Here is a 26,806-nt window from a genome sequence, read left to right as displayed (position 1 = left end):
TACATATCTGAATCTTTTATTAGTTCTGTACATGATTTCACATACTATTATTTCCCCTTTTTTCGAAATGTATTCCTGCTTAGCTTGTCAAGTATATTATCAACTTTTTATAGTTTGTTTACATGTAGTACAAGAGCCTCCCTCCTCTGAGGATCCTAAAATAATTTCTGGAGAAGTCTAGGGGGAAATATTGGGTTATACTCATAGATTAAAAAGAACCCATAAAATTGAAATGTTGAGCAGTGGGGTGTGAAAGTTCAAACCTCTGGCTGGTAGTCAATCCCTTACATTTCTTTCTGTATCTTTAGTAAACCACCAAACCCACGTTTATAAATTTCTGAGTCTGTGGTCATTTTCTCCAACATTACCTGGTTTTAACTTTCTTCCTAGTATTTATTACTCTCTTAAATTTCCTGCCTTTTTTTCACTTGTTGATTACCTTACTGCCTTTAGAATGCAAAAACAAGAATTTTGTCCATCTTGTTTACCACTTTATCCCCACACCTAGAATAGTGCCTAGCGTGTGAAAGATAATAAATATACAGTCAGCAAATGAATTCTGCTTCCTGTCCTAGTACCTATTCCACCTCATTAGGCTGCCTCTACATTCAGTCACTTTTTGGGATGGTTCTCACTGCAGATAGCAATCAAGCTGTCAGATAGAAGCTCCAAGTCTTTCCTTTATAATTAAACCTTGATTGGGTTTCAGGCTATCTGATACCTCAGTGCTGCCACTCATACACTAAGTCAAATTAAACAAGTCATCAAACCTTTCCGTGCCTCAGTTTCCCCATCTAGAATGCTCAAGGATCTCTGAAAGCATGGCTTCAGTTTTCATTGTTGTCTCTGGGACCATGCAGTGCTGAGTATGTTATCAGTGGGTTTTCATCTCATTCTGATAATATCTTTGCCTCTGGAGGGTGGTGGGAGAAGAGATGAACAGCTGTAGTCTTGCTTTACTGTCACCAATGGAGTGATTCAGAAATTCTGAAGATTCTTTGAAGGCAATTTCTCAACTTCTCTTTAACCAGGATTCAAACTATTCTTCTGACATGTATCCCAAACTCATCCATTATTTCTTCTATAAAGTGGGGCCAGGGGCTTCCCTGGTGGCTCAGTGGTTGAGAGTCCACCTGCTGATGCAGGAGACGCGGGTTCGTGCCCCGGTCCAGGAAGATCCCACACGCCGTGGAGCGGCTAGGCCTGTAAGCCATGGCCGCGGAGCCTGCGGGTCCGGAGCCTGTGCTCCGCAACGGGAGAGGCCACAACAGTGAGAGGCCCGCGTACCGCAAAACATAAATAAATAAATAAATAAAATAAAGTGGGGCCGATAACACCTACATCACAGGGTTGTGGTGACGGTTAAATTAGATAACCTAAATCAGTGGTTCTCAAAGTGGGGTCCCTGGACCAGCAGCACCAGCATCACCTGCCAACTGCTTAGAAATGCATAGCCTTGGGCCCCACCCCATACTGAAGCAGAAACTCTGGGGTTGCCCAGCTGCATTGGTTAAAAAGCCTTCCAGGTGATTCTGATTTACATTAAAATTTGAGAACCACTGACAGAGATGAAATCAGTTGACACTTGTCTGACCTTCAAGTGTCTGCTTTTCACTTATTCATTCAGATTTATTAGCCACCCAAACCAATACCAGATAAGCTGCAGAATTATTTGTCCTCACCCCACTTGGCAGATGTGAACAGTGGGTGGGAGACTTGGGAGTAGACCCTGCTCTAAAACCCAATTATAAACACTTTGGGCTGCTTTTGCCCTTGTCCACAATTACTGCAATTTGACAAAATTTTACCTTCATGTTCATATTTTTCTTCCTCCTATCTTTTTATTTGTCAAGAAGTTGGTTCAATAGACATTTTGTGCTTCCATGAGTAGCTAGATGGTTCCCTGCACGGCAGATTTTAGCACCTGGTGGGACACAAATAAAAGAGCACAGGCCTCAGAATCAAAGAGGCCTCAGTTCACACCATCTGGATGGCACTGGACAAGTTAGTGTTGGTGAAGCCTGAGTTTTTCAAATGAAAAATGGGGTTAACAACAAGAAAAGCCCCCATTTATTGAGTAGCTCCTAGGTGCCAGGCAGTATGCTAGGCATTTCACATTTGATGTATATTACCTCATTTAAACCAAAACCATGAGTTATGGGTTTTTTTCTTTAAACATATCTTATTTAAATACTTCTAACATTTTCAACATGATTTTGCAACATTCAGGGCCCATCATTTCCTTTTTCAATGTAATTAAATGATAGTAAAGACGCTTGGTGGGAAAACAGCACCTAATTAATAACTAGCTTTTCGGCAAACTCTGCTAGAATGCTTCAATTCCATTAAGTGAGTGATGTCAGTTGGAAAAATGAGGCTAATTTTGCAGCAGTTTTAAAGAAAGGGAAATAACCTTTAAATAGTGGTATATCTGTACTTTGCGGTAGAAGTTCTTAGTTCATACTTAATTAAAAAGCAAGTTGCTCTTGAATGTTGAAAATCCTGGAAGAGTTTTTCAAAGTAATTTAATGTAGCATTTTATGGTTGCTTTTGCAGTTGAGAATTTGCGATGGATATCGAGGGATGTAAATGCCTTCTGATCCCTTAGATTTAATCAGACTGCTCACTTGCTCGCTTGCATAATGGTTTATGGTACCTTTGATGATTTGCCGCCAACCTACCACTTTTAATAATTTACTGTAAAAGCATTTAATTTTTAATGGACAAGAATGGGTAAGAGGTAACTTTTGCATTGGTAAGTGCTCTCCTGAAGACTGGAAAAAAGGAACAGTATGTTTAAATTCCAAACATTATTGCAAAACATGAGTCTTTTATTACCAAAGTCAAATGCATAATTGAAAAACATACCTAACACAAAATTATTGTTCGTGCCTTATTTAACCATAACATAGTATTGCTTTCATGATGTTATCATGAGGACATTTTTTCAAATTCTCATTTTTTTCTTAACTTCCATGCTGTTTTCAATATTCTGTTCCACTAGATAAAGTGTACCTACCACAGGGTGAGAATATACGTCATTTTATTACATCTTGCTAATCAAGAAAAGCCCAACAAAAGAATAGTTTGTAACGTCTGCTTCATAAAAGAAATATCACTTTATATTCATTTTCTTTAAAAGTTTTTCTAAGATCTCCATGTAATGTGCATATCTAGGAATGATTTCACAACTAGTCTTAAAAATATCGGAGTTTCCATGTGGAAAGAAAAATGGGAAGATGCCAGGATAAATATTTTTTAAGACTTGATGGAGGACAAAACACATCTTGCCTTCAGAGGCACATAAAACAAAAAATGTTGCAATTTGGCAGATAATCCCTTTTTCAGATATGCCATGTGTAAAAATAAGAATGGCTTCACAGGACTGCTTTCTGGGGAATCAACTAACAGCCTACAGCCCTGGAAACTTATTCTACCCTTCTAACATTCCACAGCTGACTGTCCCCAGGCTTACCCTGAAATGGGCTACAGGGAGAACTCTGATGGTCAAGGGACCAAGTCTGAGCTCTGTTTCTGGAATGCCTTTGGAATTCAGACATCAGAGCAGTTGCGTGAGAATGTGAAACTCATTCTCTTTGTTTTGGCCTTCAAATAGTCTTGAGTCTAAACCCTGCTACAGAGGATTGGTTCCCAGGAACCCCTGGTACTTAGCCAAGGAGTTTGTGCCCTGTCAAAAGTACCCCATCTAAAGATGAAGGTTTGAAGATCCAATCACTATTTCCATGCTTGGTTTCCTGGGATGAAGCAGCAGGTTCCAGACTTAAATGATAAACAAGGACTCTATCTATTCCCACCATCTTTTGGCTTCCTGGCAGGGGTTATATATAAAACAGCTCCTTTCTCTGTAAGCTAGATATTCATCTCCACCCCAGCTAATGAACAGAAACTTCTAGGTCTAATCAGGTGTTCCCCAGATTTGAGAAAGCAGGAATTGCTCCTGAGCAAATTCAGGTGCACCTGAGTTGGGTGGCTTTAACAATCCTGTGCATGCATATCTTTTTCTTCTCTCCAGCTCTCTTAAATTCTTTATCTCACATCACCAATGTAACCTTTTAGAGGTAGAGAGCCCTTAGAGATCATCAGCAATCCACAAACTTTTCATCTGAAGAAACTCTGAGCTAGCTAACTTGCCAAGGTTACAGGGAAGCTGGGAAACCAGAGTTTACTAAATTGAGTGCTTTTCCCGTTACATCACATGGTCTCCCTCTCCTCTTCCTCTGTCTCTTCCTCCTCCCTTCCCTCCCCAACTACGGTCATCCCTTTTGTTTTTCTTTTAGGCCTCCCCGTGGTGCCAACAGTACCTATGAGTGTCACTTAGCTGCAGTGGTAGTCTTCATTGCTAAAAACATTAAGTGGGGAGGTGGGGAGAGAGCAGGTGTCTAACAACCTTTCTGGCTTAACTCTATTTTTCCTCCTCCTCTTCCAATCAGGTATGCTGCCTCTTTTTTTACATTCTGACAACACTTCACAGTGAGCTTCTTAACCGCAGCTAATTTGCCAGCCTAGTATCTATGACAGAAACATAATTAAGTTTCCTGGGCATATTCATTCCTCTTAATGTCCTTAGTAGGTTGGGGCTTTGTGAAACATCTTCAGAAGAGAACAGGGTAGTGTACAAAAGACTGCTATAAGTGTAGCCTTCTAGGTCCTTACACCCTCCAAAATTTATGCCAAACAAATATACGAAGTGATACACCAAAGGGTTAACATTGGCAATGAACTAGAGCAGGGTAGAGTCAGGGAGGGAGATTATTATCTTTATTCTAGTCCATCTTTATCTTTTCAAAGATGGAAAAAAAAAGAAAGAAAGGAAGAATGAAGGAAGGAAGGAGGGGAGGAAAATATGCCTAAACCACAATAAAATTTATAAGCTTGAAACTTAAGGAGTATATCAGAAAAATGTTTTAAATATTATAAATAAAAGGGCTAAAAGCATAATATAGCCTAATCTGCAATTCTTTTCATCTATAATGCTAGGTTTTTGAGGAAAAGTAAAAGGGTCTATAAATGTCATTTTTTTCCCTTTAACAGTTAAATAAAAGAAAATTCTGAGTTATGGACTGATAGTGAGTATAAACAAGAAAAATATCAGCTATGAATGGGTACTAGAATTTTTCATATACAGTAGACGACTCATGTCTATACAAGGGGAAAAAACAGACTAAATAACAGTCAATCTTGTATTTTTGGCAGACTAAATGATTAACCATTTCACATCAGAGTCAATCTCAATCTAATCAACTGTATGGGAATTAGTCACTATAATGGAAAAAGTACTTAACTCAGAAGGGTTCATTCATTAATCACATACCAACACCCCAGAGAGATAATTTTTCTGCTTAAGTTCCCAAGCTTTACTTACTCATTCATTCCTTCAGCAGTTATTTGTTGAACTCTTACAATGAGCCAGGTGTTCTGTAGGACACTGAGAGTAAAAACACACTCCTTAAAATAAAGGAAATTGTAGACTAGAGGGGGGAAATTAAAAATAAATAACTCATGACCTAAACACTGATATGGACTTGAAAATATTGCTATGGGGGTAGGGGGCGAAGGGAAGAATTACATATTCATTCTAGGGCAAGTGGAGAAATCTTCACGGAGGGTGACATCTGAGTCAGAACTTAAAGGATGAATTGGAGGTCATCTCAAAGTTCCCAGTGAAAACCAAAGCTTAAAAATCGAGGAGGTGGGGCTTCCCTGGTGGCGCAGTGGTTGAGAGTCCGCCTGCTGATGCAGGAGACACGGGTTCGTGCCCCGGTCCGGGAAGATCCCACATGCCGTGGAGCGGCTGGGCCCGTGAGCAATGGCCGAGCCAGCGCGTCCGGAGCCTGTGCTCCACAACGGGAGAGGCCACAGCAGTGAGAAGCCCGCGAACCGCAAAAAAAAAAAAAAAATCCAGGAGGTGGGCTTCCCTGGTGGCGCAGTGGTTAAGAATCCGCCTGTCAATGGGGGGACACGGGTTTGAGCCCTGGCCTGGGAAAATCCCACATGCCACAGAGCAACAAAGCCCGCACACCACAACTACTGAGCCTGCACTCTAGAGCCCACAAGCCACAGCTACTGAAGCCCGCGCTCCTAGAGCCTGTGCTCCACAAGAGAAGTCACCTTAATGAGAAGTACGTCCAACGAAGAGTAGCCCCCACTGGATGCAACCAGAGAAGGCCCGCGTGCAGCAACGAAGACCCAACGCAGCCAAAAAAAAAAAAAAAAAAAAAAAAAATCGAGGAGGCCCAGTTTATGAATACCTCCACTAGACCAGCATTTCCAAATGTGTTTATAGATCTTATTTGAAAAATAAGATCAAAAGAAAGTTAGGTCAAAAGAAAGTTAGGAATGCTAGAGTCTACCCATTAAATAATTTTCTTTACAGCAGGACTTTTCAGAACCTTTACACCCCAGAATGGATACCAACTAAATACATGAAATGATACCCCAAATGTTGACATTGGTTACTTCATGAGCGGAGAAATGGAATAGAATGAAACCAATGCACATCACGAATTTAAAGACATAGTGCAGTGATTCCAGGCTTAAGGAAAGCCCCCTCTTCCTTGTAGAACTTGAGGGTCTACTTGTCTGTGTACACAATTTATGTCTGTATTCATAGTCTGTACTTATGAATTTATTTTCATGTGTGTTTTGGGCTAAAGTAAGAAAAAGTGATTATATGCTCCACTAATGAATATTTGAATTTCTGCTGAAAAAAGCAGCAGATGAATCTTAACATTTATTATTACTGGCATTTATTATATTGGTATCAACACTGCAATCATTCTCACTCCAAAAAGATTGTCATTGTCTTATAGGATTCTAGAGAGACTCAGCCACCATTTTGTGGGGTGTCAGTGTTAGAAGACTAGGAAACCCTGAGTAAGATGAACAATACACATGCATATGGTTGATAATTATGTACTAGATAACTAAATCAAATAGCAACCCAGAAATCACTTTTTTCCTTGTATAATGATCAACGAATAGATTAAGAATCAGATCTTCCCTTCACAGTCACTGCATGTATGAAATAGTATGTGTTGAATTATGCTTTTTCTATTTGTGAAAAAAAGTACGATGGAAGTATATTTTAAGGAACACTAAATATTAATAAAAAGGGGAAAATGCAAATGGTCTAGATGACGTAATTAAAGATGGATGACCCGGTGGGTCACTATTCCTGTGAACAAAACTTCAGAAACTGCAGGTAAAGAAAGACTTCAAGTCTCCCACATGACACTATTTAAAGCATGTGCTGCCTGTATAATAGGCTGGAAAGGGACTATTCATTTGATGAAGGGAGACTTAGATCTATGACTTACATTATCATGATGAATCCTATATTAATATTAAAGTTCTATCCATCACATTGGAAATTTCCCTAGAGGGTTTTTAACATTTCCCTGGTGACTGCCTTAATATGTAAATCAATGCCATCCTGAGAGGCCAGAGCAGAATCTCTGCTTATAACTTTTTCTACATTACATTTTTTCCCCACTTTATTTCTATGCAAATTGAGTCCTTTTTAGCTTTAGAAAAAAGTTGCCCTCTCTTCGGATAATCCGCGTTCATACTGCTCTCACAAATGCTCTCATTCAGCCATTCCATATGGTTTCCTATTTCCCTTTTCTTTGCTGATAGTAAAATTAGCAGCAGTAAGAGGTCTTCTCTGTAGGCTTAGGAAACTTGACTCAAGCTGTTAGTACAAGCAATAAATGCTGGCCAGCTTATGTTTTGTAGCCTGTAAAATGTTGGAAACTGTAGTTCAGATTCTTTGGTCAGTGGCCACAGTCTTCAAAGGTCATATTTCATCAAAATCACTTCAGCAACTGCTGTTCAACATGCCTGTCCAAAGAGAGAGAGAGGGTGATGCAATCAGATCACGTGGGAAAGGAGTTAGTCTCTCGGTACTAATTTGCAGTGTATTAGGTACAACGCTGCCCCAGGTTCTCAGCTGTAACAATGAGCTCGGGATCTCCTTGACCCTAATTATAAGACGCTCCAAGGTGAACTGCATTTGAGATTTGGAGTGGGGGTGAAGGAGAAGAATAACAGGCCAAGAATCATTCACTAGGCCTGATTCCTTCTTCTGTGCCAGAAAGAAAACCTAGAAGATAAAAATCCATCTTCTACCAACCTTCCAGTTATGCTCTCCTCTCTCCCAGGCTGCACCCCACCTTCTCTTCCTCCAGCCCACAGTGAACTCTAGAATAATAGCAGCAGTGGTAGCAGCAACTAGTACGCAACCCTTTGGGGGAACTTTCTGGGCTGATGACTCAGCCAGCCCTGCAGAGCATTTGCTCAACTTTTTCTCCAAATGGGCTGGTCAGAACCTTTGACTGGACCACTGAACAGAGAGCACGTGGACACTGAGTGGCTACCCTTCACCCCACAGCTTAATTTTATTCCAGACGTAGCCAACTGACATCACCCTCCCCAAGTCCCTTTTCACAATTTACACCTCAGAATGCTTCCCAGGTGTACGCCCTCTGCCCAGGCTCTCTCCCGAGGGAGAGGGGTCACCATAACTCAGGGGATCCTGAACTCTCTTTACTGTTATGTAGTTAGAGGAGAGCGCTGTGGAACCAAACACTCAGCCTCTTAGATGGAGAGCATCTACTGCCAGCAATGGAAGGGAGAAATTACCTGGCAGATTTTTCATTTGAAAAACTTTATAAATTTTTAAATCTTACTCTTTCGGAATGAGCCATAAATGGGTCAAATGATACAGAATAGTAAAATGGATGTGATATGAATTCTTTATAATTATGGAAATGGCAGCCTCCTTATTGGTTACGAGTCACGTAACATGTAATCCCCGTCTTGGGTTATTAATAATGGATATACAGTTATCAAATTGTTTTAATGAACACTTCTGAAATACTTTCTGTCACTAAAAGCAAATATTTTATTGTAGACAGATATGGTTGTAGGATTGAACTAGGATATCCCATTATTACTACTTCTAATTTAGTGTAAATACTGTCAAAAAAAATGACAGAGAACAATGAAGCTAATTACCAAAGAATATATGCCTATATTTGGAATTATACACAAGAGTCTTATTTTTACTGTCTCCAAAATAAACACTCCTTGCTGATCTCTACGTAGTTCATTATATAAGGAGAGGAAATTTTGGAGTGTTTCCAAGGAAGACTACCCAAGGATCAGGCAAAGAATGGTAAATCTGCCTAACTTAATAGAAAAATAAACTTTCTTGTTCAGAGGGCAATGAACCATTCTACTCTGGGTCACAGAACTCACCTGACCTTAGTAAACTCAGTGCAAAGAAATGAAACAAGCCAGTATCACATAGCAGCATAAAGGGCTTCAGAAACATTTAGGAAAGAGGACCATTTAGGGACCAAACCACCTGGTCCTGAAATTCTCAGGACAGTACTTCATATCCGGTACTGAGCATAATGCTGGAATCAGGAGTGCCTCCAAATGCCGAAGAGGAACACTTGAGCCAGGGCTCTCGCCTGCCAGGGGAGAAAGGGAATCTTACAGGCTCTCAAAGTTGGCACCGCTTTTCATGGATATATGGAGAAATAGCTGGGAATTGTGCCCTCGGCTGCCCCTGGGGAAGGAAGATCTAGAATTTATTTTGTTTTGTTTTGTTTTTATCATCAAAGCCCCAAACGAGCCACAGAAATATCACCCAAGAGCAGCTGCTTGCAAAAACAAAGATCTAGACGGCAGCAATGAAAGCACTGTCTGCTGGTATCACTGGGCTAGGATAAAGACCTCCTCAGCACCTTTAGAGAGGAACAGAAATAGCCACACCATCACAGGATGGTTAAGATGCCCTTTGACTGCATGTCAGAACTAGTTTTTCATCAGCTTGGGAAGTAGTTTTCCTCTGCAAAGTGAATTGGATTTAGGGAGAGAAGAGTCCAGATTCTCCCTTATACTCTGTCTTTCCTGCTCTTTTGAACACCTACTGTACTGTCTTCCCAGTAGTACCACCCACCCCCAGCTCTTCCACAGGTTTGCAATTGGATCTTCTATGTTAGGGCAGTGTGACCCACCCTGGCCACAAATGACTGGTTCAGGATGGGGTACCTTACCTAGACCGGGCCAATCATAATCTTTCCCTGGCATGTTGAATCTGGAACTCAGACGAGGCAGTTTCTCATAGGGTGGCTGAAACTGAGGATGTGTAAACTCAGAAGTTTTGGCAGATAGAGAAGCAGAGAGATCAAGACAGCGGTAGGAGGCAATAATGAAGCTGATGCACAGAGAGAAGAAACGAGGATGCAGGAGAAAGTCCTGATGGTGATTTGAATCCTAGGCTCCAGATGTTCTATAGGCCCCAGTCTCATTCATAAGACATCCCAGTATCCTCATAATAAATTCCCCATTTTGTTTAAACACGTTAGAAATTTTAGTAATATGCAACAAAGGATTTGAGTAATCTCTCAGGTAAAGGAGAGCCTAGTTTTGCCGCTGTCCTCAATAATGAAGGCCTCAACTACAAAACACTTACACAAACAGGAAACCACTCAGGAGGCAGGGAGGTCCAAAGTGAGCCCACAGTGAGTTTTCTTCTATTCCATCTCTCACTACGCCCTGCTTAGCCTGTGTATCAGGGACTGCCTAGGATTATAGGACCCCTTCCCCCCTGGATATTTTAATCCAAATGAGATCAGGTCAAGATATTCATTAAGGAAAGTTTTAAAGAGATAAATTTAAATAAACTTCAGCCTAAAGTATATGAAAACATAGGAAGGGCGATTCTACTGCTCTTGACGTAGAGGTTGGGGAATGGGGCACAGACAGAGGAGGTATTTATTGGAAGATCCACATTGATGCTTCTAGACCATGGATCATTGGCTACTGCTATCATTAAATCAGAAGGGGCTCCACCAGGGCCCATCAGCCAAAGCCCACTATTCTTAAACTGCTCCGGGTCATTCAAGCCTGTATTTATAATCGGCTATTGTCCCTAGAGATGGTATGCCTGCTTGTGCATCTAAATATATTCTGAAACCTTTCCTAGCTTTGTCTATTTTCTTTACTATAGGTACTCAAAAAGGAAATATCTGATTTCTTAAATTCACCTGGTACAAAACCCAGTTTAGAATTAAATCCAGTTGATATTTAACAGGATTAGGTTAACACTTATTTAGTTCATTTAACCTCCATAAGTATAGAATTTTCTGTCTAGATCTCACCTTTTACAATGAGAAGATTACCAGAAAATCTTCTCCTTTAATTAAATTTATACCCAAAGTCACTGTAGGTTTAAAAGTATGTTTTTAAGTGTCCCCTCCAAATACAACTATTTGGCCGAGGGCTTTTCTATTTGCTTGCTCAGAATTGGTTGCATTTTATATGTCATGGACCTGACTGAGTTTAGCCAGCAAAACTGCCATGCAGTAATTCCTGGCTATGTCATGGACACATCCCTTTGAGGGTCCAATAAAACCAGTGTTGAAGAGAAGTGTAACCCCCTTCTCAGTGACGAAGTCCAGCCAGTGTAATCCAGGGGCCCACTGGTATGAGGTACTCACATGAGCTCAGACCTAGAGCAAAGAGGCAGGAAGTATGGCCAAAGCCAAAGGACTGGTAACAGAAAAGAATAAAGTCCAAATGCCCATGTGTTAGTGCAAGTGTGGTCAGAGCCAGGCCAGCTTCTACTCAGAACCAAGGCAATTGCATGGCTCCTGCAGACCTTGTGGGAGCTCTCACCAAGAGCCCACAGGAGCACAGAAACCACGTGACCCCCAATCAGGAAGAAAAAAATAAACGAACAACAACCCATTCATACGCGTATTTCAATTCACCCCCTTTTCATTTTTTTCCATCAGAGATGAAAGAGCATCTAGGAGGGTCCATTTGAATGATGATGCTAATTTTTATTGGTCACCCATCTGTCCTTATTCCTCTGTTTGAGATGAGAAACAGTTGTCTTTTTAAATACCCTCCAAAACCCACATCCGTGTAGGTTTAAGCGACAGATTTCCTCCCCAGTGAAGGTGTGGCCAGGATAGTGGAAAACGTCAGCCTAAGGATTAGGCTAGGTCCTTCCTAAGCTATTCAAAGTCTCACACTTTCTTTTTATTAAAGCAAATTATTATTTGAAGAACACATTCCACATTTTGGAGCAGAATCCTTCAAAACAAAGATAAAACAAAAAAACCCAAGGTATTGAAAAAGCACACACTTTGTAAGAAACTAAATTCTTCTGCTCAGGTTAGAAAAACAAGATGGCTGCTTGCTTATTTTAAAAATATCAAAAGACAAGATTGGCCAAAAACAGAGAAAAAAAAAGAAATCCCAGTAAAGGTCTTGGTTTCCATTACCTATATTTGTATAAACGCTATGTGTTGTTTTAACTAAACATCTGGCCTTTGTCCCTCATGTAGAGAATTCGTAGTTTTCTTGACACTTTGGCAAGAGGTACCACAACCCCCTGCCAGGCTAGTAAAAATCACACATTTTTCCTGCAAGGGAAAAAATGTCAATAAAAATGAAACATTAAAAAACATAAAAGCTCGAGTTGGAAGGCCTTGCTGAGGAGAGTTTGCTTCCTAATCAGCCTTGCACAATTGCTTTAAATTATTTTTAAACAGTACCACACCATATCGTTTGAAAGATCTAATACTGATACTGCAAGTTTGTTCAATGTATTGTTCTAAAATACGTCCTTTAGGGCTTCCCTGGTGGCGCAGTGGTTGAGAGTCCGCCTGCCAATGCGATGCAGGGGACACGGGTTCGTGCCCCGGTCCGGGAAGATCCCACATGCTGCGGAGCGGTTGGGCCCGTGAGCCATGGCCGCTGAGCCTGCGCGTCGGGAGCCTGTGCATCCGGAGCCTATGCTCCACAACGGGAGAGGCCACAATAGTGAGAGGCCCACGTACCACAAAAAAAAAAAAATTAAAAAAAATAAAAAAATAAAATACGTCCTTTAGATATAGTGACCTTGCCATTTAATCAACCTCCTAGAATAAATCATGTGAATTAATTTTTATAAATATTTAATGTCTTTTCTTGTATTCTACAATTTGACTCTTTAAGTTATTTCAACCAGAATTGAATTTCAACTGCTTTTACTACATAAAGGAATAATCTTTGTCTCACATTCACATCGGCACCTTCCAAGGCCCTGGCATTGTAATCTGTCATCGTAAATACAGAAGAAAATACAACCCTGCTACCAAAATATGACAAGCTCATTATAACAAGCCACTCATAAATCTTGAAACAAAGGCACCACCACACATTTTAAAAATAATAATTTTACACAATTTGCATAGGGATATTTTTGTTTGGAACCAAGGCAGGTATTTCTTTCTCTTTGCACACATAATACTGAAATAAATTATACAGTAATACCACCACCCACCTCTAAAGAGGGCCAGATATTAACTAACAAATAGTTGCAAAATACTTCGCAAACATGAAATGCAAAATAAGACTATAATGGCCATCAATTCTTCTGCATAGCATAGCAGTTGGATTATGCTTAGAGAGAAAGGAAGAAATAAGCAGTGTAAAAAGGCAAGTGCCTGGAAGTAAATGGCTGGGTTGAGGGTAAGAAGAAGGGCTCTATAATGAGGTTCCTCTGGATATTAAAATTCATCACCTCTTTGGTAGACCTTGCCACGGCCTCAGGGGGCCTAGATCAATGTGTGGAGTGAGCTGGCCCTTCTATATAAAGATTTAAATAAAAACATACAGCCCATGGCACAAAAACAGTCTCTTATTTGAAATGTTTTACTAGGAGTTCAGATAAACCAGAGCCTTACAAAGTCCTAAACCCAAAACAAGTCAGCTCACTTCCTGATTGATGGAAATGATTTGTCCCCAACTCTGACTGCCTGCCAGAGGTTAGCGTGCAGCTAGTGGTTGTGAACAAATAATAAGCAATCAGAGAACCCTTTTCTGTGCTCAGCCAGTGGGCCTAAGAAGTCTGCCTAGTGAGAGACCCTGAAGCATCATCAGGATGCCCTCCTTAGGGCTGTGCAGTCCCCTTTCACACCCTTCCTCGTGTTTTGGCCCATCAACACAGCTGGATCCATCAGGACATATTGAACTTATCAAGCTGCATGCTCCACTACAACAGAATAAACCTAAGTTCACATTCAACCTACCTATCCCTGACGGTCCATGTAGAGGTCTCAGTCTGGGAAAGCCCTCGATGCGAATCCTCAGCAAGAGAATGTTAAGATGCTATGGTTTCAGAATAAGCCACAAACTTAAGGTCTAAAAATATATGTCTCAGGCTTCCCTGGTGGCACAGTGGTTGAGAGTCCGCCTGCCGATGCAGGGGACACGGGTTTGTGTCCTGGTCCGGGAAGATCCCACATGCTGCAGAGCGGCTGGGCCCGTGAGCCATGGCCGCTGAGCCTGCGCGTCTGGAGCCTGTGCTCCGCAACGGGAGAGGACACAACAGTGAGAGGCTCGCGTACCGCAAAAAAATTTTTTAAATTAAAAAATATATATAAGTCTCAGTAAAGAGAAAACTCTGGTCGGTGGCCAAAACCGGGAAAAATAAGTAACAAGCAACTTCAGTTTTAACTCCTATTCTCAATACTAATGAAAAATTTATTCATTTATTTAGAAATAAAATTTTCTGAGCATCTGTGAGATAGACAATAGAAATACTCCTATGATCTGCAAAAGCAAGGTCCCGCCCTCACACAATTTACAGAGCAGCAGAAGAGGAGACAAGAAACAGGGCAAGTCAGTGAAAGGAGCCATTGACGGAACGCCAAGTCAGAAGAGTCTTCTCCCAACGTAGGATGCCTCAGCTGAGACCCAAACAATGAATCGGTGTAAGAAGGACAGAGGGGAGTGGCTACATACCCCATGCACAGGAAAATCCTGGGCAGAGGCCTGGAGGCAAGAGAAACCTCATCCATTTGGAAGAACAGAAAGAAGTTAGTCATAAAACAGAGTTGGTAGGGAATGGTGAGAGAGAATGCTGGAGAAATAAGCAGAGAACAGGTCCTAGAGAGTGGGCTTAGGGATTCCGAGGGAGGTGGGAAACCATTGGAAGATATTAAGGAAGAAATCATAAATATATTGTATTATAAAATTTTTTCTGATTGTGTGGTGGAGGAAGAACTGAAGAGGACAAACACAAAGGTCTAGGCAAGAGAAAACGATGAACTGAGTAAAAGCAATGGGGATGGAGAAAAATGAACAGCTGTAAGAGCTATCTAGAAGTTAGGAGATAACAGGCTTGATTGGGCAGACCAGCATAGGGAGTGAGTGTTCAGACTGCTTGCATTCAATCCTGGATCTGCCACCTATAGGGAAAGTTACTTACTATTTCTGTGTCCTAGTTTCCCTTTCCGTAGAATAGGAACAATAATGGTACCTGCTCATGGGATTATCATGAAAGATAAAGAAGCTAATTCACAAAGTGCTTAACAGCACTTTAACAGAACAGTTCCTGGCACATGACAAGTGGTCAAAAAATATAGGCCATTATTATTGAGTGCAATAGCTCAAAACTAGAAACAACACAATTAACTGTAGACCGTGATGCGGAAGACCCAAAAGTCTGTTGGGGTGACCCAACAGACTTCTCTACTATCCACACCTTCTCCAATACAGGCTGAATTCCAGTCAGTTTGTCCTTCCCTTGGATACTCTCCCTTGGCCCTCGAGTATTCTTTACCCCTTTATAGCTAATCTCCTGTTATAACTAGTAATTCCCTATATTAACCATTTCCTATTCAAATTACTGTGTGTTTTCTGTCTTCTGATTGGACCCTGACAAATATAGTAACTATTCACTGAAATGGAAAACAGGAGGAGAGACAGGTATTGAATGGATAAATTCCATTTTGGACAGACTGGACTTGAGATGCTTGTGGGACATCCCAACAGCACTGTCTGGTAGGAAGCTAAGTATCTGGGGTTTCCAAAGCTCAGAAGTGTCCAGGATGGAGAGAAAAGCTTAGAAGGGAGGAGGCTTAAGTTCTCTAAAGTCTTAGTAAACGAAGCATGTGTGGAAATGCCACACGTCAGGGAGATAGATTTTATTTTTGTATGCTCATATGTCTCATCAAGAATCCCTAAATGTGCTAGGTATATGGCAGCACATTTCATCAAAAGATTTATGGTGATTTCGTATTGTGTATGTTAGGTAATGTTCTCTTATACCTGTTAACATTTTCAAAGCTAATGGAAGATGTAGTTGAAAAGAGCCAAGCCCTATATTAATAAGATTAGAACTCTAATTATACTCTAAACTTGGAAGTTTAAACCCAGTCGAGGCAAGGGAGTAATTAGTCACATCAGCTACTCTGGATACTGACTGCAGTCAGAAAAATTAATTGATGTGCCAAAACCCCAAGTAGCAGCACTGAAGACTGGTGAGCTGCTAAAGTTTGAAACAACTACATACAAGCATGTTTTGAAAGAGACCCAGGCTGATCCATTCCACTTTTTCCAGAGCCTGAACTCGGCCAACATAACTTGCTCCTTGCTTCACCCAATTCTCAAAAGTTTGGATCTACTGACCACAATAAACAGGAAGTTCCATCAGCAGTTTGCAAAGGAACAATTTGGAAGAGAAATGTATTAAATCCTCAGGGAAATTAAACCCAAATAATCCAATAACAACATTGCAAAATTAACAGTAGACTATGAATTGAATTAATTGCCTCCTGCTGTGGGGATTCTTGGCTACCAGAGTCCAAAATAAATGAGACCAGTGATGTCAACTGCCTTAAGAGAGGCCACAGGCAAGTGTGACCTTGGGGTACCCAAGAGTTTACCCACAATTGTTTTTCAACTTTCTGATTTATTCTGTAGATCTTTAATAGATCTGCCCATCTCATACCTCAAATTATGCCCATCTTATACCTCATCTCATACCTCAAATTATGGTAGGTTGGTGAGAGAAGCTAGAGGTGGTACAATTCTTGACATAAAAGGTGCAATTTTATGACTTGCTCTTTTGTGAATTCAGCTCTAAGTGCCTGTATCTAGAAGTAGCTGGAGTGTTAGAAATCGATCAGTGCAAGGTCTTTTTCTCCTGAGAGGGTTGAATGGAGAGGTGGGAACAAGTAATGATTTCTCTAGAACCTAGGCAGTCTAGTGATAAAGGAGGTCTTTAAGAATACCACTCAGGGACTTCCCTGGTGGCGCAGCGTTTAAGAATCCGCCTGCCAACGCGGGGGACATGGGTTCGAGCCCTGGTCCGGGAAGATCCTACATGCTGCGGAGCAACAAAGCCTGTGCGCCACAACTACTGAGGCTGCGCTCTAGAGCCCGTGAGCCAAAACTACTGAGCCCACGCGCCTAGAGCCTGTGCTCCACGACAAGAGAAACCACCACAATGAGAAGCCCATGCACCGCAACCAAGAGTAGCCCCCGCTCGCCACAACTAGAGAAAGACCGGGTGTAGCAACAAAGATGCAAGGCAGCCAAATGAATAAGTAAATAGAATACCAGTCAGCTGCTCCAAAAGAGACCTGCTTTGGCATTTCAGTAAATAAGCATTTATTTCTGTAAATTCTTTTCTTATGCCATGATGTCCATGCGCCTGTGGCAATGCAAGATTACCTGTTGTGGTCCGAGCGCAGGTTGGAAAAGAATTTCCAGACACAAGGCAGAATGTAAGGAAGACAGAGTTTATAAAAGAGAAGGGTCACTGCAAGAACAGCGGGCCGACTTCCTGGTAGCCAGGGAAAGTGGACCCCCTTTGCGGGCTAGTAGCCAACTTTTATAGCCTCAAGACAAAGAAAATTCCTGCTGGCAGGATGGCATTAGGTGATTGGTCAGGATGCTATAAGGTTGCTACATGGTGAATATTTTACCTGATATGGAGTCGGGGGGCTGTCCAGTTTAGACCAGGAGAGCCCATGGCAACAGTTGTTATGGGGGATTGGTTAATTCCAGAGTTTTTGTCCTGTGTCCTTGATGTAGGGTGTCCTTGATGCAGGGCTCCACATTCTCCCCTCTTTTTATTTATGGGCCAATCTTTGGCCCCTTAATACCCCATTCATGACTGACTATCTACCTATCCCCATCTCCGGCCAGAGGAGCCCAGGTTATTGGGGAAAGGGGTGATGACCGTTCCTAGCTTCTTCCTGCTGGACAGGGGCGTTATAGGGGTCCTGGGTTCCCGATACCCGCTCTCTGTCAGGGTGTATTTACGGAGGGAGATGAGAGTCCACGGAATGATAAGGTGGCTTGCTCCAACACAGTCCATGTGCCAACTGGCTGGTAGTCCATGTGCCAACTGGCTGGTATCCTTGTTGTAGCACCATCTGGAATTGAATCTTTTGAACCTGTTGGGAGATGAACTTAGATAATGTGTTCATATGCAGGGTCCAAACAACAAAACAAAGGCTATCAGGATTGATGGTCCCAACAAGGGAAACAGCCATGTCCATATCTGGATCCCCATAGAGGAGAGGAGGCTGGAAAGCCAGCTGGGGCACTGTTCTGCTCTCTCTTTTAAATATTCTGTTAATTTGATCTTTTTCTTTAGACTCTGAAGGTCTTCTTCAACCTGGCCAGAGGTATGAACGTAGAAGCAGCCTGTCTCATTTAGTAGGGCACAGACACCTCCCACCTCAGCTGTTATAACATTAAGGGCCCTCCTATTTTGTAAAAGCACCTTGGCCAGAGAGCCTAGGGCTGACTGCTGTTCCTCAATGGCTGCTACTGTAGCATTCCAAGATTCCTGGACCATGATGGTGCGATGGAGAATGCTCCTCTCTAAGAGGGGTATGCCTGCAAACCAAAGAGCCCTCTACAGACGCTGTGTACTATTTCAGGCAGTTCAAGAACTGGGTTATCATAAGCATGTCCCCCCAATCAGTGGTTTGTTTTTGTCTCTCCCAGACAGGTCTGAAGGCCTCCTTGAGGAAGGACCCAAGGTTGGGAATGCCTAAGGAAGCTAAATCCTTTGTAGTCATAATGGTCACCTCTGGGACCACCACAGTAATTGTGCAGGAGTCCCTCCAAAGTGTGGGAAGATCCATACAGACCCTGTTACTGCATAGAAATGAAAATCTGGTGCACCTCAAGGATACCCCTGTTGTGGGTCCCCAGAGCCAGGCCCTGACGTTTTGGGAGTTTTCCTCTGGAAATAGACTGGGGTCCCATGGCCTAGGATTACATTGGGAAGGCCAGGCACTGAGGAAATAATCATCTATACATAAAGGGGAGAAGCCAGGCTCTGACTGATTATGAGTGTGATGGGGGGATTGGCATAACAAATTTCTAAATATTAGTTGAATTATGTTATATTTTGGAGGAAAGTCTTGTCGGGAGGTTAAACTAAGTAAGTGTCGGGTGGTCACACCGATCCCCCCATATTTAGTTCCCAGGGCCGAGCAATTTATGGGTATGTGGTCTTCATTAATATATTTCTTAGTCTCATTTTTCCTTGAATTTCCCCAATACAAAGTGAAATTACCTTCATATACATCATATTTATTTTCCTCTGACCAGGGATTCCACTCCAGGCTAGTCTGATTTAAATTGAGGGTGTAGTTACAAAGAGAGTCATTTAGCTAGCCCCAAATGGGTCCCCATCCATCCAGGTTTTGGAAACAGAGCTGTGACTCATCTGCCCAAGCTTGGGCTAATGCCCATATCCTGTTTTTCTCTTCATGAGTACAAGTGGTCAGGACTATGTGAATGGCTTGCCAGGTCAGGTCAAAGGCTATAGTGAGGGCCTGAAATTCCTTAATAAAAGTGGTGGGATCCTGACTGAAGGAACCTAACTTGTTTTGAATTTGGGAAAATGTCAGACATGGGAAAGGGAACATGGACTCTAATAATGCCCATGTCTCCATTTGCTACTTCCCTTAGGGGGAGCATATTAGAACCTGTTTCCTGGCGTTGGGCAGTTCTTGATATTGTGTGAGGAGAGGGGGCTTTCGCCCCGATAAGGGGGTGCCTGTTGGGGAGCTGTGGGTTGAGGCGGGGGCGGTTGGGGGTTGATGAGGTGGGGGACAGGAAAGGTCGAGTAGAGGGTTGTCTAGGAGATCTGCTAGAGAGGGAGACAGAGGGGGTTGGGGGGATAAGGCGGCAACAGAAAGACACATGCGGCATGAGTCCCTCAGATCCGGATTCTGACTAAGGGCCATAAAGGTCTGGACATAAGGAACCTCTGAGTCCTTTCCTTGTTTCCGGCAAAAGAGATCAAGTTGGAGGATCGTGTTATAATTTAGTGTGCCATTAAGAGGCCATTGTACTTGGTTCCCCAATGTAAACTGGGGCCAAGCCATGTTACAAAAGAAAATGAGCCTCTTCTTTTTGAGATTTTCAGGGTCAAATTTTTCCAGTTCCTAAGGATACAGCCGAGGGGTGAGTCTGAGGGAGGCTCCCGAGACGTACCAGAACCCATTCTTCGCCTGTATGCCGTAGAATGGGGGTACTGAGAGTCACTGGCTGACGAAAGGCATTCCCTTTGTCCCAGTGATCTCTCCGCACGACTAAGGCACAAAATGGGCCGACTGTCCCAACAATCACATCTTGACCATGAGAGATGACCCCTGAGCGTGTGGCTAAGGCACAAACCATGCAACTGAGGTACGCACCGTGCACCATGCGACTTGGGCAGGGAAAGAAAGAAAGGAGATACAGCGGGCGGACTTCCTGATAGACCAGGGAGAGCCGACTGGCTGTAGCTGTAGCGCCCATCACTAACTCTGCTCTTTGTTCTCAATAAACTCACCCTTTTCTAAAATACTTCGTGTCTGGAAATTCTTCTTCCAACCCGTGCACAGACCACAACATTACCTAAATAATATGGGCTAGGGGAGCAACAAAATTAGCATGTGCGTGATTTACCAATCCTCTGCCAGGGTTCTTAAGGGGTTTGAGGTGGAAGGTAGGATGCGGCATCGTCATAGAAATAAAATCCCGGTGATTTATACAGTTTTGCCAAATAAGGCCCACAGGGCAAATACAAAAAGCCTTGAGCTGCCTCCAGCTTCTCCTGAGACAGCCAGTTTGTCAAAATGCCAATCGCTGGGTCTTATGCACACCCTCCACGTTGCAGTTGACATTTACTCCTGAAGCTTTTTAATAACCAAACAGCATTTTACAAAAAGTTAATTAATGGCATTTTATTTGGGTCTTATGTGATTTGGAATTCTTTTCACACTTGTAATTTTGTCTGACATTTTGAAAATACTACGCCTAACTCTTTTGTGTGAAAAAAAACACTTTTTTTTAACAGAGCTAGCATGTATTGAATACTTTTCTTTCCTTCTCCCAAGAATTGACGTAAACACCAAAAAGAAAATACTTCTTGTTTGAGCTCAGAGAAATGAAGCATTCTGTTTGGAATCTTAATGACGATGGCCCCAAACTTATCTAATTAAATGCTTCTTCATAAGGAAGAAAATTATTTTCAAAGTTAATGAATTTGCAAGCAGAAACGTTGCTGTCTTCCTAGAATGAATTACCCACATTCCTTACATACATATTTCAGTTAAACACTAATTAATGTTGGTGCTTAAAACACGTGGGATTGAGTTCGCTGTGAAAGTGAACTTTCCTTTGTTTTTGGACAGGATAAAAAGACCACAGTCTCCCTTCATATAGACATCGGGCTGCACATATAAACTTAATTCTAGATTTTGGACAAAATGGAAATTATTTCATCAAAACAATTCATTTTACTGACTCTAGCCACTTCAATCTTATTAACATCAAACATCTTCTGTTCAGATGAATCAATGATGCCCAATCTTCACAGCAAAAAGAATTATGACAAATATTCTGAGGTAAGTTTTTAACTCTATCTAACATGACTAGTCCTGAGTCCAGTGCTTTTGTAAAGAGTAAGGAAGAAGTTCGTGTTTTGTTTTTTGTCACACTTCAGCATTCGCATGGCAGCGTACGGCTCTAACTTGTATTTGGTAGCACAACAGCACACAGCTTGGCCTCTCACGACCATTTTAGTGCAGAGTTTGATACTTTGCAAGCATAAGGCGCATTAATTTTCTATTTGACTCAGAAGTGCACAGCTGTAATAAGTAGTTGCAGAAATAAGTACTGGATACATTTCAGCTGGACATTTGAATTGTCTTTCTATATCAAAGCAAAATGTTTATCCCTAGATGGTGGAATTCCCTGTTATTTTTATTTTGTTCTCTATGCCTTTATAGAATTTCCCAAATTTGCTGAAATGAACAGGTATTACTTTTTACAATCAGAAAACAGTTATTTAAAAATCTTCATATGGACAAACTTTCATGGTAAAACTAAATCCAATTAAATATTTGCCGTATTTTAAGTGGTTGCTTTAAAGTTGGTATAGTAGTGGTGTAGTAACCCACAAAGCAATCGGTGTTTTACTAATATAATTTACATACTGACAAAAATGCAATCAATTTCTTGAGAAATGCTTTTAGAGTGGAACTCTGAATATGAACAGGTAAAAAAGAAGTCTCCTCCAGTTGTACCCCAAAATGTGGCTAGCATCTCTGCTTTCATGAACCCACCACTCTGGCTTTTAAAGAGGAGGGAAACAAGAGAAATGGAGAGGCAGTGGGAGGTGTCTCTAAAAACAAAATATAAAAATCTATGAAATAGTTCATAAACAACATGAATCAAAACTGAAGGAGAATAACTGCAGTAAAATAAACTTTTGCCTCATTTCACTACTTCATTATGTTCTTGCTGCTCGAACACATTGCTGCATGCACTGTATATATTTTATTAATATTTTAGAGTTGTCTTACAATAGTCCAGGGACGGTGAAACTAGACTGCTTTAAGAAGCTTAATACAAATCATTTATTTTAAAAATTCTGCACATGAAAGCACAAACTTTGTTCATAGCTTTAACAATCCTACAGATTAAAGTCTGGATTTAACTTAATTTGGGGTTTAAATCCATTGCTTATAATAATAATGTTATTTTAATGGTTATTTCTAATTATAGCCTAGAGGAGATCTCTGCTGGGGAAAAGAAAGAAGTCTCAATTTTGAAGAGTTAAAAGACTGGGGTCCAAAAAACGTCATTAAGATGAGTACACCTGCAGTCAACAAAATGCCACCCTCAGTAGCCAACTTGCCACTGAGATTTGGGAGGACCATGGAAGAAGAAAGAAGCACTGGGGCGATGGCCAACCCGCCTCTGAGATTTGGAAGCAATACAGAGGACAGCATCTCGAGACATGTTCCTAATCTGCCCCAAAGGTTTGGGAGAACAACAATAGCCAAAAGTGTCACCAAGACACTGAGTGATTTGCTCCAACAATCCACGCATTCATCATCTGCCAATGGGTTACTTTACTCCGTGACCTGCCAGCCCCAAGAAATCCAGAATCCTGATCAAAAGAACCTAAGGTAAATACTTGAATACCAATTAAAATGCATAGGCAGTTATGTAGAGCTAATCCAGAAAGTTTAAAAAGGCTTACGTGTTTTCAAAAGAAGTTTCTAAGAAAGTTAGGTTTCTTGGAAGGCAAAAGGAAAAGGCACAGGGAAATAAACACCTGTAAAGTGAGAGCTATAGAAGGTCAGTTATAATCATGACTACAGGTATGAAATAATGAGATAGCTTCCCCTAAGCCACATATGGGCATCCCTCTCATTACTCTACAGCCAGTCACTAAGTAATAACAGGCGATGACGGAATCGGGAATTCATGCCTATGACATATTGTCCAACATTTGACCTCTCTAGCATAAAAGGTCCTGCATGAGGGAGTTGCCTGCAGGTACAAAGGGCACCATCTCAATAACCCAGGTCTCAAATTCAGAAGATCTTTTTCCTCAACTTTAAATCAAAATTTCTTTTTCTAGGATCTTTTTATAAATAATTCCTGTTATTATAATCATTCTTTATATTGATATGTATTTATTGAATTATCTACTAGTACAAATCAGAGCACAAGCTACCACAAGAGGTTCAAAAATTTAATAAGCTACTATTATGTTCTAGTACAGAGCATATGTTAAAAAAATTTTTTTATATAAAATTGAACCTGACCCTTTGGTTAAGACCTGAAGGAAATAAGGAGGCAGGTTGTGACATCAGTGAGAGCTTCTCAGAGAACTCCTGATTTATTTTTACCATGGTACTTATCCTCATCTGACATATTATATATTTAGGGTTCATCCTTTTTACTAGAATTTCAGTTCTATAAATCCCATAAGTTTTGTCCATTGTCATATTCCCAACGCCTACAACTGTCTGGCAGGTAGTAAGCCCTCAATATTTGATAGGATAAATGAAATGATATGAGAGGCACTAATAAGGTCTTACAGAGACTCAAAAAAAAAGAATGTTTCTTCATGTGGGAATCCAGGGATATTTCATGAGTTGGACTTTGAATGGTGACTCTATTTTGAACATTCAGAGACTAGAGGGAAGAGAGAGGGTATTTTCAGGCAAAGAGAGGAGTATGAGCAAAGGCACTAAAGCAAGGTGAGCCAAGAAGAGCTGGGGCTCAGTTTGGTGAGAAGAGGAAAGAAGATAAGAAGGGTGGGGTAAGAGCAGAGGGTGCAGATATTCAGAGCCACATAAAATATTCTGAATGTTGTTTATCAGGAAAAGGAGAACCACTGATGTTTCTGCTGAGGTCCTGAGATATTGTACAGGTAGAGGTTGGCAACTAATCAGATGTTGGGAGTGGGGTGGCGATGAGGGAGAGAGATGAGTCAACGGTAACATTGTCATTCTAAGTGCCCATGACAAATTCAGGATCCCATCAACATCCCACTCATTTCAAGTGCAACACAATTCAATTCAGGTATAATTAGGCAATTAGGGTCATGACCTGCATTGGCATATGCTTTCTTTTACATGCTATTGTTGTGATGGATGAGAATATTTTGTACTGCTTACATTTTAGGAGACTGGGATTGAAGAAAATAGATGATGCAGAATTGAAACAAGAAAAATAAGAAATCTGGAGCCTGTTCCTAAAGACGACATAAAGCTGTAACAACTCTGAGGTGAAGACAACAAGGCATGAAGTCATTGCCCTCTCTTAATAGATTATCATTCACAGCAATTTTTCCTTCTCAGTACAGCTAATATATTGAAAGTTTTAAAAAAATGTGAAGAATATTGTAATGTAAAGATGAAATGAAAGATGAAGTAATTTTGTCTAAATAAAAAGAGCATTGAATATACTTAAGAAGCCTCTAGTAATGGGGAGAAGAGGAGAGAGAGAGACTGATTTGCCACACCACTATCGTATGAACACAGTCACACTTAAGTAAAAAATTAAATAGAAGAGTAGCCTGGCAAATTTTATGATGAATATTAAACAATTTAACAGAATAACATGTTTGACAAATAAATGAACATGAATAATAAATTATTTACAAATATTTTTATACACCTATTTCTGCCATTGCATCAACTGTTAGTGAATCCGTGATAGATTGAAAATTTTTTTTAAAAGAAAGATAAAAGAAAAAGACAGTTATTAGATACCTAAGTGTCTCTTCTATCTATATCTGGAAATTTGCCTTCTGGTGTGTCTCTTTTCTCCTCACTTAATATTTCAAGTTTTTGATTTGCAGAGAAAATCTAATCACACTCTTAAAACTAACAATTTATAAACACAGTACACCACCACGCGAATGCACAGTGATTCAACTTCTGTCATAGAATGAGAAGTCCTTAGTCAGATATTAATCAGTTTATTGAGCAACCTCAATTCCTTAGGGTGCAAGCCAGAAATGGTATTAATTCTCTCCCATCCTGCCCCCAGCTGGGCTGTGTTGAATCTCCTTTTCCTGCTGGGTAGAGACCACCTTAATGATACCCTGGACAGACTCTAAAACTTCCTCGTCACTTCTTGATATTAAAAAAACTCAGTCAAGTCCAGCTGAAGATGGCAGCCTCATATCCAAAGGAAAGTTTCTCCTCCCCCATTGCTGGCAGGGCTAGGGGCTGGAAGGACGTGAAGTGGGAAAGGAGCAAGGCTGCTCTTTTTCTCTTCCGGCCCTTTCTCACGCCCGAGGTAGGGTGGTGGGAGGGAAAACGGTAGGCCTCTGGAAAAAAATCTCCTCTCCTATCTTCTCCAGGGTGTTGGGTGGGCAAGGGAGGGGGATGGGCAGGATGGGGATGGGAATCAAGAGTCCCTGTCTCATCCTCTCTATATAATGTTGCTTCTGCTACAAGGGAGTTCTTCGGGAAGCACTGAGGGAACGTCACACTGCCTAGGTCAGTGACCTAAGAGACCTGGATGCTCCTTGATCTCTTCCAACCACCCTCATCCCACCTGTACTCTCCATGGCCTCTTATTGCCAGAAAGAAAGGCTCAAGACAGCTACCTTCTCAGCGTCCACTTCATCTATAGAAAAGGCAGATGGCCTTGTCATGCCAAGGCAGGACTGAAGCTGCTCCTCGGCTGCCCCACCACGGCCCCCATCTGTCTCCAACCCCCTTTGCCCTGCTTAGGAGGGGCAGAGGCAGATCAGCAAGCCTACTGCCAATACAAACTACCCATCAGAAATGAACCACCAGTACCTGCTTCGTGATCCCACTCTGTACGAGTGATTTTCTAGGAACCTCTCTTGCTTGGTTTCGGGGTGAGGGGCAGCTGCAGCAGCCCCCTCCCAGTCAACCTCTCATATATTGCTGGGAGGGGCATGGGCCACGGCAGGGGCTGATGTGGCTCTGCCATCTCTTCTTAAACCCAGAAGGAGTGTCTGGCCCCCGCCATCCATGGTTTCCATCACAATGTCAAGGATTTAGAGCCTCTTTCCAGATTTGGTCCCCAGTTGCCCATCCTGAGCAAAGTGCAAGTATGCAACATCCTGCTGCACTAATAAATAAACAAAAAGGCCAATCGATCCCTTGATACCACATGATGCAAGGAAATCTCTTGTCGT

General features: G+C 41.5%; 1 protein-coding gene and 1 long non-coding RNA gene across 3 annotated transcripts in view; one reads left to right on the top strand and one right to left on the bottom strand.

The window, feature by feature from the left end:
• Window positions 1-26,806, bottom strand: part of LOC132430667 (uncharacterized) — a 107,811-nt gene that overhangs the window by 26,354 nt on the left and 54,651 nt on the right. Inside the window, exon 4 of one of the 2 annotated variants that reach the window (XR_009520542.1) lies at window positions 5,255-7,860. The exons of the other annotated variant lie outside the window; for it this stretch is intronic. This is a non-coding gene — a long non-coding RNA (uncharacterized lncRNA). Of the gene's footprint in view, window positions 1-5,254; window positions 7,861-26,806 lie in introns of those variants that run through there. 2 annotated transcript variants of the gene reach the window in all.
• Window positions 21,594-24,862, top strand: NPVF (neuropeptide VF precursor). Its single transcript, XM_060019911.1, has 3 exons — window positions 21,594-21,731; window positions 22,894-23,300; window positions 24,811-24,862. The coding sequence occupies exons 1-3, from the start codon at window positions 21,594-21,596 to the stop codon at window positions 24,860-24,862; spliced, it is 597 nt and encodes a 198-aa protein (XP_059875894.1).

Source organism: Delphinus delphis, chromosome 9 (assembly GCF_949987515.2).
Source record: "Delphinus delphis chromosome 9, mDelDel1.2, whole genome shotgun sequence".
In the NCBI taxonomy this organism is placed as follows: domain Eukaryota; kingdom Metazoa; phylum Chordata; class Mammalia; order Artiodactyla; family Delphinidae; genus Delphinus; species Delphinus delphis.
Note: the sequence above shows the minus strand (reverse complement) of the source record. Positions and strands in the feature narration are given on the sequence as shown.